The sequence below is a fragment of the Aulostomus chinensis genome, chromosome 11, assembly GCF_037954235.1.
Source record: "Aulostomus chinensis isolate RoL2024-O1b breed Wild chromosome 11, RoL_Achi_v1.0, whole genome shotgun sequence".
Classification (NCBI taxonomy): Eukaryota; Metazoa; Chordata; class Actinopteri; order Syngnathiformes; family Aulostomidae; genus Aulostomus; species Aulostomus chinensis.
The window spans coordinates 2,685,969-2,702,243 of record NC_141330.1 but is presented as its reverse complement, the minus strand read 5'-3'; the positions used below and the strand labels follow the sequence as shown (position 1 = coordinate 2,702,243).

The window sequence follows — 16,275 nt, the reverse complement described above, 5'->3', positions numbered from 1 at the left end:
AGATTGAAGGCCTGGCATGAATACAGAAAGCAGTGGCGGGGGGGGGGGGGGGTTGCTTTGGCAGCTTTGACAGTGCTGGTGTTTTAGCGGTGATCTCCCTAGCAACAGAGCCATCATGGATGAGCAGCAGCCAGGCGGACACAACTGAGCCCCGTGGATGCAAATGTGAACCGAATGACCAAATCCTCAACACCAGATCCCACGTTAGGGGGTCTATTTTTAGCTCAGCATGGAAGGTTATCATGCTGGTGGAGGAGATTAGGGTGATGAAGATGGTGGTGAGGGGTGGGGAGTGGTGCAGTGGTAGCAGAAAGCAAGCAGAAATTTTGACAAAAAGAAAAGGGTGATGTCATTAGTACTCTGGATTCAGCTGAAAGTAGGGCAGTCTGAACATGAGGGGGGGAGGGAGGAACAGGGGGAGGCGGGGTTGACCTACATACAGCTGTGCGACCTGAGGGGTGCGTGTAGCAGCAGGGCGAAGCATGAAAGAGACAACGCAGTCTCATCAAGTGGTTGGCTAAAAGAAATCGAAGAGGAAGAGGAGGGTAAAAAAGCAGGGCAGGGTGTAACGGGTGGGGTGGGGGGGTTAAAAGAGGAGGGGGAGGTAAAGGAGAGGCCGTCGTAGGAGGGAGAAGAGAGAAAGAAAAAGAAAGTGACAGAGGAATAAGAGACAGCGTTAGAGAGAAAAAAGCTCATCTCAACACAGCGTGCGAGCGTGTGCGTGTGTGTGTGTGTGTGTGTGTGTGTGTGTGTGTGTGTGTGTGTGTGTGTGTGTGTGTGTGTGTTGCTGAAAAGACTCATGAATACATGAGACTCCCACACTCCCCCATCTGCTGCTGGTAACTGCAGTGTTTCTCTGCCGCAGTAGAGATGAGACCTGGTCAAAGATGGAAGATGGAGACTTTTTCAGAAATGGAAGCTGGAATCAGCAGCAGTTCTCTGCCGCTGGATCTCTGAGACCTTGAACACTAGAAGTGCAGTAGGTCGCCGTTACAGCAAATTAAGGGTTTCCCTAAAAAGAAGGAATTTGTCCTCAGTGTGCAGCGCAATGTCTCCTGATTTTTTTTCTTTTATGCAACGTTGACCTTCATCAGGCGAATAGTTTGTGTCAGTCAGAGGGAGGTAAAACATTCCCTTAAATATGTAGGATCCCAATTTTTCGTGGGACACATTGTGGAGCAAATGAAGTGAGAACATCATCCAGTTGGCATTAAGTTTCAGTTTTGGCCCTCACCCCCGCTTTGGATAGTTCAAAGGAAGGAAACATGGAGAGTGAGTTAAGGAAGGAGCCCAAAGTTGGTTTCATGTGGCAGAATTTGACGATAAAAGATCAGAAGTGATGACGGTGGAGCAGATTTCTCTCTCTCACATCATTAACACGCCCTTGATTGCCCTGTCGCGGGGCTCATGAAATATAAATATGGAAACTCTGATTTGGATCAGAAAGACGAGCAGGAAGTAGATCATTCCTTTAACTACAGATATGACGAGAAGGATATGAAAGAGAAACACAACAAGGCCAGCTGAGGCTCCATCGAGTCTTAAAATGGGAGAGGAGACAAATTAGCGACACCCTCGTCAAAGTTATCGGCTCCTTAGACAAACACGGCTTCTGAAGACGAGCGAGGGTGAAATTCAAAGAGTTCGGTGAAAACGGAAGTCCCAAAGTCGGCTGCTTCCCCTGACGAGACGGCAGGAACGTCTGCGTCGTTATTTGTGTCTGTTTGAAAGTGCCGCGGCAGGTTTGTGTGAGAGTGGCCCACTGATCAGACGAGACGATGACTGGCGGGGCAAATGATCCGGGCGGAAACCAGCACAGACCCTGGAAAAGACGGACAGGTGTGCGACAGACGTGCATTGCTGCCTTCTTGACCGGGTCACTCTTCAGAAAGAGTTCTCCGTGAGTTTGATTCCTGGTGAAATGAATAACAAAACACAGCTAAAAAGAAATTAAAAAAAAAAAACGGACAGGGAAACAAGATAAGACAAACAGAGGAAGTACAAAATAAAACAGGAAGAAACAACACGAAAAAAAAGATGTGCAGATCTGAATATCAGCTGTCAAATCATTGGTGTCACAGCTGGCGTGACATCTGTTAAAATGGCGTGCCAGCACCACTGAAGCAAGGCCGAATGAAAGCCCGTTAGGGTCTGAAATTCCTGCTCCAACCACGTCACACAGCAGTTCCTGTTGTCGTGGAAGGAACGCCCAACTCCTGCCCCTGACTCAGCAGCACATGCTGGGTTTGGTTCAGGTTCTGAATCATGGTTCCACCAATGAGATCACGCTTCACCACCTCCTGCTGCCAGGTCAACCTGATGTGAACCTCCTCAGGGTCCACCTGCCTCTCGCACCCGGGAGTTAGCATGGTTGTTAGCATGGTTGTTAGCATGGTTGCAAGGCGACCCTGCTGTCTATTTACTTTCACAACACTACTGAGAGTCTTTCGAGGCACAATATAAATCCAAGTAATACAAAGTAGAAATCCAGTACTATTTTTGCTCGTCTTATTGTTATTGTATTATTACTATCCAGTGTTTTGCTCCGACTCAGCGATATATGGCAGAGCACCTGACTTGTCATTGGCTGAATGATTGATATGCAGCTTCTGTGCGTCTACCATGATGTAAACCTTAACTGCTAGACTTAACCTTGAAACTGTTGACGGTTAACGTGGACCTCCTTACATGGTCTCCACGGTAACACCACCCCGCTATTCGCCGTGGAGCGGTTGTGGGCGTGTATCTTCTGTGAGAACAAGCCAATCCAACATGGATTTGAACAGGAACCGTGAATTAATATCACTTCACATTTCACTCAGCAGGCCAACAGCAGAGCTCCCAGAATAGAAGTCGAGTTCTTCATCCAAGTCCCGGCATCGTAGTCATGTGACTCAGACTTTTGTCTGCTCGGGGGCTGGAGTCAGAAACAGGTTTCTGATTTGAAATGAAGCATTTTATTCTCAGCTGGTTGCATCACAGATAATTAAAAAAAAAAAGTTTGTCTTTTTTTTCTCTGTTTGCATTTTCACAAACAGAAGACTTGCTGTCTGACTAATGCTGCTTTCTTGCTCTTTTCTCTCCCCCTCCTTTTTTTGACGACGCTGTCTTTCTCTTCAACAATGGAATCGTCCCCTAAATGTGTCCTTTTCTTGACCTTTTCGCTCCTTTTGTCCATTTCATTGCCTGTGAATGTCACTACATGCGATCATTTCTCCTTCTCCTTCTTCTTCTTTCTCCTCGTGGATCTATTGCTTCTGCCTCTCTCCAACTTTCATCTCCTGGTGTCCCAAATCTTCTTGTTTCCAACTTTTCCATCATCTTCTCTCTATCTTATCTGACTTTTTGCTTTCTAAACATCCTTTGTATTCCGTTAACTGTCAACCTCCGCTTCTCTCAACTGCTCTTCTGCTTTCTACACCTTTAAAAAAAAACATCATCCCTATAAAACCTTTTTTCTTAATTTGTCTCTCATTCTTTCACTTTTATCCTCCCCACCCCCACCCCCACCCCCCATCCGACATCCAGCAGTAAGTACCGGCCTTCATCGGAGCAGCACAATGATAATTTCTCGCTGTCCACCATCGCTGAGGGCTCCCACCCAAATGTAAGGAAACTGTGCGACACCCCTCCTAACGTCCCTCATGCCCGTGCATTGGCTTACTATGATAACATTATCTGTCAGGTAACGTGGTTCTCGCCTCTCTCTCTCACCCTTTTTTCTGCATCTCCTCCCCCCAAACCTGCCCGGGCCCCCTGACTCCCCCTCCCCCCCCCCCTAATGCATGGGCATGAGTATTGACTGATACTCGGAGGTGTGAATTGGTAAAAGGAGGGGATGGACGGGTTGAAGTGCGAGGAAGGATGACGGGAGTTTTCTCGAATGTTGGAACCAAAGTGTGGATCCACTTTGAACAGCGTCCACAGACGAGTGGATCTTACCGCGGACATACGTGGTGTTGCTCATCGTATCCGGGAGCGACTGAGCTCTCGCAGCTTGCTGATTTATGTCAGGGATATAAACATAAACACACACGTGAGACGGCCAAAACAACAAGCAAGACGAGTGAGCCCAGTGTGAAGAGAGCAGCTCTTCATTTCAGTAAAGGCGGAAATGTTAAATAAATCAACTCTTACAGCTTCATCAGATATTTTAGGAATGTCCCACTGATTTATTGTGACTGGTTGGTATCCAGGAAGCATTTATGCAGCATAAATCATCTCAGAGGGTGAATGGACACTGACGCAGCCGGGGTCAAAGGTTAAATTACCCCTGAAACCACGCAGAGTGCCCCATTTATGTCCTTTGAGAGAAAACTCCCACAATCCTACACTGCAACCCCTCGCTACCTCCATCTCATTCTAGCCTGCTCTCTCTTTTCACCTCTTGCATCGGTTTGTCATAGCATGCCGGCTCTGTCGCTAACATGCGCCACCTGGTGGCCATGCCAGCCACCACAGCTGTGCTCTGCTATCTGTTTACAAACCTGTGCGGTAACAAAATGTCTGCTTTAATTGTTTATCCTGAAAATGGGCGGGGAGTTTGGAGGGACTGTTCTGGGTGGAGGTGGGAACTGGATTGGTGTCATAACCAGGTAAGATGAAGGTCTTCCATGAGAAATGGTTGGGATTATCAGGATAAACATCTGAGATGCAAGGCCCCGCTGCAGCCTGCAGGTGGCGGCAAAGAGCCAACTGGTGCCTCACTAACCGACGCATGGTAGCGAGTAGCGGTTAACATTTTAGCACTACGTGATATCAGAGGATGGCATATGACACTTCGCAATTCACGTCATGTCTATGCGGTTTACATACTGTTTTTTTGGTGTCATTCAGCGCCATTTAGTCAGCTCCTTCTGTGCCGCGCACGAAAGATTTTGTAAAACACAACGTAAGAAGATTCTCTAAATAACACAATGACAAAAAAGAACTGGCAAGAAAAGATACAGAGAGCTTTGTGGCTGAATTGACTCACTGTTTCTGCACGCTACAAGTCAGCGGGGACTAAGTGGCGTGAAATGACATACACACTTTTGAAGACATGATAAGTAATTATTCCAATGCCATTTGCTGATACCACGCGGTGCAGCATGAGCAGACTGAACGCTGCAACTGAGACAGAACAGAATCTGTTTTGGCTTCTTTTCTTCTCATATTTTTTTAAAAGTGGTACCACCCTCTAACAGCTCCATCAGTAGTTCTGTTCACCTTGAACTCTAGAATTCTGTTTCATTCTACCTTAGATGTTCTTTAAAGGCAGAAACATCTCACCCGCTCATTGCGACCACCAGCACCATTTTCACATCCCTGTCAGACCAAAATATCCCTAAATAGTGATTAAAAAAATACATTCCTCATTATCTCCTTACAATAACTCTGAATATTCAACTTCCTAACGCAACTTTCCCTGCATAACACAGCCCTGAAAATCCCCTCCCATCCACTGGATTGAATAGTATTTGTAAAGTCTTTTTTTTTTGGGGGGGGGGGGGGTAGTTAACAGACAGAGTTGGGTTCTGATACCATTTTTGATCTGGGTTCAAACACCGATACTGGTGAGTTTCTGAGGCTAAGAATGTGCTGCTGGTTTGTCTCCTCACTGGTTTTTATCAGCAGATGTAAAAAAAAAACCCAAAAAACCTCCACTTCGAAATTACTTTTATTTTGTTAAAGCTTTCAATCCCTGTTTGGGATCAACAAAAGCAGCAGAAGTGCAGCTTTTTGTGTAAATCCATCTTATTGTTTCATGTTTTTTTCAATGATCAGAATCTGTACAACAACAGAAATGTACTCATTTACAGATTATAAATGTTGCTCGTGTTGAAAGATAAACGTGGAATGAATAATTGATTCAGATTCAATAAAATGGTATCAAACCCTGGAGATGAAGCGATCAATCACCTAAAAATCTTTTTTTTTCCCCTTTCAGTTACTCAGCAACAAACTTCTAGAGCTCACAAAGCGGTTTCCCCTCCTGCATCACTTCTTTGTGCAGATTGCAGGAGGAGCCGGCTATGTTCATGTAGCTTGATGCTAATGGGGACTGACGGCTAACAACAGCAAAACTGTCCAAGAAAGTCAGTTTACAAACTCACAAGAGTGTCGTCCGGTATAATCCACAACTGCTTTATCAAGCCATACGCTCAGTAATCCACAAATACTTTGTAGTAATAGTTGTGGTGATAGCCATGAGTCTCCAGTAGCTTCGAGGTACATACATGTGGCTGGCTCTTACTACTTTCTGCAGTCACAAAGAAGTAATGCAGAAGGAAGAAGGAGGTTTCCTGAGATCGACACCAGCAGTTTTTGTGAGTACTTGAAAGGCAAAAAGAAAAAGCACTTTTGGGGTGAAGTTTAGCTTAAAGTCAGTCAGGACTCGTTTGTTCGTTTGGTAAATTCAGCGCTATATTTCCAACTACTATTCAACCCACCTTTATTTCCAACCACATACAAAACTCACCTCAGCATTCAGACTTTCCCCAGACCTAAAACCTTTTCCCCCAAATAAACCCAGACTACACTCACTAATAAAGCAATAACCTCCGTCCCATCCAAACTAACAGCCCAGTGTCGCGGCGCTGGAGAACCTCACCGTAAATATCCAAACCTGGATTTGTACAGAATAACGACCAGGCAGCTCCGGCGAGTCTGTGTTGACCTCAGAGATGCTGTAGCCAGCTGGGATATCAGCTGACGTCTGAGAGGAAGTTAGTTCCTCTTACTATCCGTCTCCAACAGTCGATCTCTCTCTCCTCTTCTTCTTCTCTCTCTCTGTCTGTTTTATCTGTTTCTATCTTTCCTGTTGGCTCCTTTTTTCTCCATCTTTCTGGCTACCTGTATTCTCTCTTCCTGCTCATCCTCCCATCCTCTCCACCCTCTATTTCCATCTCTGCCTGTCTTTCTCTGAGGATGCCTTGTTTGGTTTTGAGGAGTTATAACCCTTTGCCCCATCCCCCTCCCCTCAGAAAACCATGAGCAGATACACCTGGGAGTGTAAGACCAAAGAGGAGTCCGACTGTGAGGTAAGACCAAACCCCACCCCCACCCCCCGTCCCGCTACGTTGTCAGATAGCCCCCTCCACCCGCACCCTCCCAAACAGCTCTCTCATTGTTACTGTGGCCCTGTCAGTCACCCTCTACTTCAACTATGAGTGGACCAACCCACCTTTTACCCCCCAGCCATGAAAAATCAAACACAGAGTCACTCTTTGAACAGATTGACGCACAGACTGACACCTGTTAGAACTGACTGAACCACAAACTTTAACTTAGTGTTCATTAAACATACAAACTCAGAAATGCGTTTTAAAAAGGTAGTGATTCATGAGCTCCCAAGGCGTCAGCGGCGTACTGACGAGGCCTCCTTCAGTCAGCTCTCTAAGCTCCAACGGGGATGAGTCATTTAATCACGCGTCTCGCCCCACTGTCCAAATGTGATCAAACCCCCCCCCCCCCCCCCCCAAAAAAAGGAAGCAAAAGACTTCATTGACCATCTTGCAGCCTCGACAGTAACAGAGGAAGCTCCACACGACGGAGCTCAACAGTGACATTCAGGAGATAAGTGACCATTTAATTCCTCCACTGATTTTAGTTTGAGCACATTTTTAAATAGAGTTTCACACCAGACACCAGCGAGTCTCTTGAGGTGTGGGGGAGTGAGGTTCATTCACAGCACCACCCGCTGGCCACCGTGACACCAACCCGTCGCTGATGTCAGTGAATAATATCAAAGTAATCAGCTTTTCCCATCCAAAGGGAACGCGTCTTTCAGCAGCCACCTTCCTCTCAAATGATCCCGGGAAAACTCAAAATGGCAGACAGAGTCAAGCTCAGTTCGCATTTCCATGGTAACGGAGCTTCCACCAATCAGACGTGGGCAGTGGCGTTGAACAAGGCTGATGTCCTAATTACTTGAGGCTTCTACAGGAGCAGATACGACCGTTTGTTTCCAGCCTGAGAGGAGTGAGTCCCCCTCGGATGGTTCTGACATCATGGCCGATGATCAACTCCTCTGTGGAGGATATGAATGATTTCACCTCCAGAACATTCACTGTTGAGCTCATTTGCTTTAAATCTACTTAAATGTGCAACCTGTACCCACAGAGGACAGAATAACAGGTAATTCTCATGCCCGGTGGGGCTAAAATCCTGAAAAACTGATAAACATCACTTTAACTCATACAGACAAACCTGCATCGACCGTCCACCGCATGGCACAAACTCAAGCTTTAAGTAGAAGAATGGAACCCTGTCGTTTGTGTAAAATCCAGGGAAACCGAGCCACAAGATGTTTTGGACACAAGTCTGTTAATCCTCTACAATAACACAAATGTTATTTTCTCCTTCAGACTCAGAGCGCTTTGAGTTTCATGAACCCGTTGGCCCTCAATCTTCCCTCCGCAGTAACTCAGCCGCTCTGTTTCCCCTGCAGCAGAATAGATTCATTTTCTGTCAATACTAAATATATTCAACACAGAAAATGAATTGATTGGCAGGGGAAGGGTTTTTATTTCTCTGACTGACTCATTCAAGCTGAATCAAACTCAGCACCACAGGCATGCGGTAGAATAGCACCTCCGCTGTTACAGGCCGTCCAAGAATTGGAAATCGTCCCTTTAATTCAGACGCACTCAAATCAATCTGTAACGCACTCAATAATCTAGAGTGACAGAGGTGAAGCCGCCACTTCTCAAACAACATTTAAGTCCTGATGTGATGAATTTCATTTTAACACACAAAAACAGTCGCGTCAGTCACGCAGCACTTTTCCATCTGAGTTTGGAGGCAAACGACATCCTGAAATACTCAAATCTGTAACCGGCATTTTCTACAGGAACTGGAAGAAACGTGTGTCACGAAGAAGTCCTGCTTGTAATCATTTAAAATAGAGATTTAAAACACTCGCTGTGGTTCAAAAGAAGTAGCTCTTTCAATAAGACTTTTCTGGAAACAAAAGGCAAAGTCCAACAAAATACTTGGTTTAAATAATCATCTCAGAATGGGCCTCTAACTTTCCTGTAACTGCCACACAGTGGGTTTTCCAGGAACGCCTGGTACAGTTCCATGTTAGCCAGACGATTCTCATTTTCATTCACTGAGTGTCACACACCGTCGAACCTTCATTGAAGTTTTTGTCCATCGGTATATTTGTAAGATGTCGATCAAAATTATTCCCTTTTTTGAAATGCAGCTCAGACACCAGCGTTTGACAGGCAAACGGTTTGAACCATAAAACAACACAGCAGTGACGGCGAGGTGCTGGCCCTGATCCCTCTGGACCGACTCGCACGCAAACACGCGCTGGAAATCAAACACAAACAAACAAATAACACACCAAAGCTAACTTACATGCCCACAGACACACACACACACAGACACACACACATTCACGTTCAAATATTATAATGCAACGTGTTTGTGCTCCAGCGTCACGCAAATTAACACACTGGTGCATTGACTCTAAAACACACTGTGAACGGCTGTGTGGGACAAGCTGAAGAACAAATAGCTGCTCACACACACACACACACACACACACACACACCACAAACAAATATCAAGACCCCCAAACCATTGCATCCATGTGCGTCATTTATAGATAAATTTACTGTATGTGTAATGCAGTGGTTCCCAACCACGTCCCAATCAGGGTCCACTTTTAAGTCTCAAAAATTTCCCGACCCCATAAATACGGAGGCCATAGAATGCGTTCTTAGAGCACTTTTTTTTTTTTTTAATCAAAGATCAAGTTGGAAGCTCCACAGTCACAAACACAGCATCTTTAAAATTAGCAACACCTTCAGCAGGCTCGCACATAACCACATAGCTTTTGTCGATTCACCATCAGTGTCTCGTCTCTCTTTCCTTTTGCTCCTCCCTGCTGCTCGCCAGCTCTCCATCCTCACACTCCAGTTTCAGCCGTCAGCATCAAACGTAAACAAGTCAAGTGCGATGCGGCCCCGCTGCGCAGCGGTCCGGCCCATAACAACATTCCATACCTCTCATTTGCTTGTCACATGTCTAATACTTGAAGGAAAAGCAAAACAAAATCCTGAAAATAATATTTCAACATTTGTAATCTCCTTTTAGAGGTAAGCGAGTTTTAACATTGAAGACATTATTCTGTATATTTTCATTTTTACATAATTAAATTTCCACCCTCCAGAGAAATCACACTATTTTGGAAATGATTTGGTGGCCCGCGCAAACGATAGTATCAACATCTCCAATTCAAGACTGGTAAAAACAACAAATGTGGTGATGAATGTCAGCGATGGTGTCAAATATGTGGATAAAGTTGGGTCAAGCTTATGTGGTGTCTGATGGATGAGACATTGCCTACTGACATCAGAATGTGACTGCAGGAGGTGATATTAGCATTAGCTAACATTAGCCAGTGGAGAGTGTCTTCTGAACGGAAACGATAATTAGCTAGACTATGGACAATCAGGTCGATGATGTGTAGAAAAGCAATCGACCAATGGCAATCCTTCAGCATTGCAGCCCCGCCCTCAAAGTTCATTGGCCAAAGAAGACTGCTTCTACTAGGCCCCAGTCCCAGCGGTCGAAGAACACAAAGTTCCCCCCAAACTCACGGGATCCTAGTGAAAATTTATGTTGCGTTCCTGACAAATTGTTCTATTTTCTGACCTTGCACACGTTCTTGCGTCAGCTTCTTCGGACCCACAAAGGACCGTCTGGTGTCCAACTGACAATCATCAAGATTTCCAAAACAGAGGTACCGTTTGCTTGTATTGACAGCGGGCATCGCAGTACAGTTAGGAAAATAAGAAAATGCCAACGTGAGTAAGCCACTGATTTTAACCTATGCTCTCTTTTTCACACATAAATACTTTCAGTTATGGGGTGATCCTCTGTAACACACCAGTGTAAAGTGAAGTTCCGGCATTTTTAATGCAAGTGCAATGGGATGAATATCAGAAGTACTGGTACACCCTTGGCAAACTCATCAAGTACAAGACACTGTGAAATACTACTTAAAAGCTCCTCAGCTACTTAGATGTACGCCCTCTAAAAAGACTCAAGGACACCAGAGACCGTCCATGTGCCTCCATCACCATCGCCATCACCATCACCATCACCATCATCAGAACCCTGTTTATCTCTGTTCCCACTCCCCCAAAATGACACCCACTCTAAAGTCCTGGTGCCTCCCACCCCCCCGCCCCCTCTCTCGAAACATGCACAAAAATGAAGTCAAACAAACGAAAAAACATTTTCCAGTTTCACGCTGACGGGAGGACAGAGGGCCCCTATCCCGTAACCATGGAAGTGACGTATCCGCACGTCCTGCCTGAAGTTACTATCTAGGCCAGCTGCCAGCGGGTAAATGCTCTTCCTTTCTCAAAGTGCCATTGAATTCAAACACAAACATTCAGTTAGGGGGAGGGGTTTGTGAATGGTGCAGCCCTCGGGGTTCGGGAGTTTGATGTGTGACGGTCGGCGAGCCTGCCAACCAGTGTGTGAATGAATGAATGTGTTCATCTCACTCGCATGAGTGTGTGTTGTTGCCCTAGGATGCCTTGGCGCAGCGGGGTCGATGATGCTGTGCGCTATTAATGGAGATAAAAGGCTGGAAAAACAGTGCAAATCAATGTTTCCCTCTGACCTTAATTAGATTCAGATTAATTGAAAGCTTTTAAAACACACTGTTTTCTCTCCCCCAGCGACTGTTTGGGTATGTATGATGGTGGTACCCACGAATCATCAGCCAGGATGGTTTTGGGTTTGGTTCTGGGACTATAAATGAAAGGAGACGGGGTGTTCTGCATGAGCGCTTTTCAGACGGGGGTGTACAGTCAGGGTCTTCTTGCATGTGAATGTGCATGAGCCTCCTGGATTGCCTGAATGGAGCGAGGGGGTCGGGGGTAGGGGTGGGGTTGTCGCTCATGCAGCTCACCTCTTTGTCTCCTCAGTAAAATATACCGGCTCCTCAAAGCATCCAAAACAAAGCAACTCAAGCCTCTGCGACTGAAATTTGTCTAAAGTAACGAGCTGTGGTTCTGTTTGATATGTTCTAAGGCATTTTGCTGCTTCTGGCAGTGTTTAAAGAGCCGCATCTTGGCCGTATGCAAGTTTTAGCTCTTTTACTACAAACCCAACAACACCAAACTGTCATCTGCGTACAGTGATTTCCTCTCATTTTAGTGCAGGTTAACCCTTTCTGAGCAGATCTTTTGGGTGCTGTTTGAGACTGTGAACATCATCTATCAGTGCTAATGAAAGCCTAAAGAAAAGGGGAAAAAAATATAGAATTTTTTTTAAGATAATTTCATTCCACCTGCTGTCACCTGAAGACTGAACCTCATCTGTGAAACCAGGCTCTGCTTCCTGTCTGGATGACTACTGACAGTTAGTGAAGTCCTAAAGTGTACGAGCAAATTTATGGATCAGAATAATTTCATGAATGAGGGTCAATGCACATAGTATTCCCAGAACAAAGTAGCTATGGTGATACCTCCACCGACTGTGGGCTGTTCAGCTTCCGGGTTACATACCAAAGAGGCACTTACAGAACCTGCACAGAACACCAGGGCCAGGTTTGGGCCGATAGGAGTGTCCTCATTACAGCCGTGGGAGGAGTTATAAAGTTGGACTCTCTTGTTTGGACTAGCCGGCTCACCTTGTCTCACTGTAGCAGATACAGCTAAACGTGACTTCCCTCGCTACGGCTTCACCGCCACACGCTCCAGGACATCATCTAACAATCGGGTAGCTGTCCCACTGGAGGAAACTTAGCTGGCAGCATTAAGGCTCCATGAAATACAATAAAAACAGTGACACACATTCAGGGAATGAGCAGCAGGCATGTCATATATACAGATATAAATGCATAAATTAGTGTTTGGTGTTTATGTGTGATGTACTGTATAAGAACACAGCTAGAAATGATTCAGCACTTACAGCGGAAGTGTCTGAATTAAGTTTTCTTGTATTAATTTTAATTTTAGACATGGATTTCTTCATCCTGACAGCACCTTCAAAATGACTTTCCCCTAATATTTATTCACGTGGTTTAATCGTGATGTCAGATAAGTCGCAGGGACATTTATGAAGAGAGCAGTTATGAAGAGCATGTCAAGCGTTTCATTGTGAAAGTCAGTTTTTGATTAAAAATAATTTGCCGTCTGTGTGACGTTGATCTTTGACTAGTGATCAGATGCATGTCGCGTTTTCTAACTCTAAACGTGGTTTCTATAAGCTTCTGTCAGAGACTTAATAAAGTTTTCTAAATTAAACCTCAACCACCAGCCAGATCTTCATGTTGGAGAACCAGGGATTTCCAAAGGATCCCAGCTGACTTGTTTCTGTGGCGCCCACACACACGTTGAAGAGTTGCGGTACAGATGATGAAGGTTTCTTGTATTTCTGTGACCACCCGCCGCACCCTTGCTGCTCTGGGTGCTTCTGGAGACGTTTCCATCCTTCTATGGAGAGGCGGGAACACACATTAACATGTCACACTGCTCAAGTCTCCTTAGTTTTGGTTTTTGTTTTTTTAAATTCGGACATTAACATCAAATGCAGCCACAGCTTTTTCATGCAGAGTTGAATTTTGTTGTGTAGGAGCTAAAACTTGCCAACAGCGGTGGGGTTCACTGAAGCATGGCGGCGGGACATGGATCTGTGTCACCCTGCATGAAGTGAAAGACAAATCCAGATTTTTGGGATTCTTTAAAAGCTTTATTGAGTTAAACTTCATCTTTGTTTTCTCTAACCTGATTGCCAGACAAGATTATTGGCTGATTCTGCAGAGCCCTCAGTTAATAAATCGGTGACAATTTTCTTTTGTGTCCAATATCAATGTTTGACATCATCACTCTGCAATATGTGCGCATGGTAACTATGGTGCAGTTAATACTAAAGGAAGATTATGGCAAAGACACTTTGGTTAAGGTAAGGTAAGGATCAGGGGATCAGGGGGAGTATGACTCTTAGGATTGTTGACCGCAGCTTTGTGTATTAATTCAGACTGAATATTGGCATTGGACATACAGTACTTTAAATGGTGACGTGCAGAATTGATCAATATGAAAGGCCTGGTAAGCAAAGATGAATGTTCTCTTTAACCCTCTGAGCCCCAAAACCCACCCGCAATGTAGCCTCCATTGGGAAAAATATCCCAAATCTAGGTTTATAATTGTGATAATTCATTAAAATCATTATTCAATATCTCTTTTAAGCTTTTCTTTACTAAGAATAAACTATTCACACTGACTGGTTCCCTAAAAAAAAACCCTCCTCGCTCCTCGCCATGGCTGACTCAGCTCAGACCAACAGTCACATGACATAAATTCCAGTTGTTATTGGGATAACGTCCAGTAATACAGCGGCTGTAAAAATCTGTTTTTTTTTCCATTTGTGGCGGCACTTGTGGTCACTTGGCAAATGTTGAATATATTGATTTTAGGATTTTATTTAATGAAAAATATTCGGTTCCCTTGCTTTGTTATTGATGGACTGTAGTTTTTGAGTTCTCCCTGCGTCCCTCAACCCACCCTGAGCAGTTTGGGGCTGAAAGAGTTAAAGAAAGACGAATCCAAAAACTAAACATCAAATTTGCTGTTAAAGACGACTGAGCTGTACCGTACCTGTGGTGTTGGTTTAACTGTGATTCTTCCCCACCCCTCCACCTCCATCCCTCCCTGGGTAGGATGATCCCAACTCCCAGAACAAACTGGAGGACCAGGTGAAGGCCCCGCCCAAGGAGGACGACTCCCTCAACATCCACAACTCTCTGACCCCCAAACATGAGAACCACAAGCTCCTGGGCGAAGAGAACTCCTCTGAGGTAAACTCACTGCAGAACAACATGATGTGAAAACACAACAAAACAAAACAACCCCAGCAACCCGACAACGAAAACGACAAGGTGCACCGGCAACGGGAGCCCCAAACCCCTCCCTGCTCTACATCCATCTGTTGCCGAGTGCGCCTATCCAACCAACCGACCAGCCTGCCGACGCACCAGCCAACCAATCCAGTCTGCAACCGTCTCCGACACGGCAACACTGCCACCAAGCAGCTCAGGCCGCTGCAAAAAAACCAACACCACCTTCCTGCGCTGCCACTGCCCCACCAACCTCACCCTGCTGCCGACCTGCAAAACCCGCCTACACCCACTCACACCCCTGTTTCTCTACCCTGCCCCCGCTTGTTGCCGTCATTCTACCCCCTTATCTCTTACCTGCACACACACACACACACACACACACACACACACACACGCGCACACATACACACACACACACAGTGAAAAAGATGAAAACATGCTTATGTGTATACACACCTTCCCCTGCCTGCATTGGTGTATTTTGTAAAAAGAAAGAAATCATACAGAAGTTTAAAAAGTACGTAAAACGTCATTGTAAAAAAAAAAGAAGAAGAAGTTAAGATTAAAGCTACTGAGAGGTTTTGATGTTTGTCTGACTAATCCAGTGAGTATGTATAAATATTGGAAAAAAAAAACATTTGCTTGGATTGATTTAAAACGAAGCAACACAATGTGTCATGGTTTTCATTGATGTGATTTCTAATCCTTTGATGTACTTGTTTTTTTTTTGTACTTTTTTGGGATTTCAAACAGAGAATAAACAGATTCAGACAGTTGTTGAAATAAACCTTTTTAACATGAATTTTTTTGAATCCTGTGTTTTCCTCCGCGTTGCTTTTCCCCCTTTTCCCCCTTAATCCCAACACTCTCTGCATGGCTTTGAACGCAGCTTCTGAGATCCTCAAGCTGAAATATTTGTTTCCACATCCATACGACTGGCGTCCACCACTTTCATTCAATGTTCAGACCATCCATAAGGTGATAGAAATGACCCCCGTGTTGAGAGGTCAGCTCTGACTCAGTTTTGACAAAGTATTAGAGCTTTGGTAACACTTGATGGAAAGCAAAACATCAAAATGGTGGCAGAGTTTTAAAAATGGGTACATTACATCACTTTGACCATGTTAGAATGGCTTTGTGCTAACGCCAAGCTAACAACGGGGGGGGGGGGGGGTGTCTCTGTATCTGTTGTCACTGGTATGCAGCTGCGCCAACAGCAGAATCACCAATATTTAGGAAGCAATACAATCGGAAGGTTAGCTAAGTTGCTCTAAAGACCTGACGCGTATCATTTCATTTCAAGACCGTTTTGCACAACATGACCCAACAATGTGGCTTCTATTATCAAAGACGGATTGTTGAATCTCCTACGTCATCAGTGTGGAGGTTGCAGTCATGGTTGTTGGTGGGGTCAAAGGTTA

The 16,275-nt window shown here is 45.0% G+C and overlaps 1 protein-coding gene across 10 annotated transcripts in view; it reads left to right on the top strand.

Moving 5' to 3' along the window:
- cspg5a (chondroitin sulfate proteoglycan 5a) overlaps window positions 1–15,813 on the top strand; it is a 54,574-nt gene extending 38,761 nt beyond the window's left edge. Inside the window, exons 4-7 of one of the 10 annotated variants that reach the window (XM_086217707.1) lie at window positions 3,529–3,607; window positions 6,966–7,022; window positions 11,245–11,346; window positions 14,675–14,814. In XM_086217707.1, coding sequence (XP_086073833.1) covers window positions 3,529–3,607; window positions 6,966–7,022; window positions 11,245–11,331 — 223 coding nt within the window. In that variant the 3' untranslated portion in view covers window positions 11,332–11,346; window positions 14,675–14,814. Of the gene's footprint in view, window positions 1–3,528; window positions 3,686–6,965; window positions 7,023–11,244; window positions 11,347–14,674 lie in introns of all 10 variants that reach the window. The other 9 variants (XM_086217704.1, XM_086217703.1, XM_086217709.1 and 6 more) reach the window with 9 other exon arrangements.
- The last annotated feature ends 462 nt before the right edge of the window (window positions 15,814–16,275 follow it).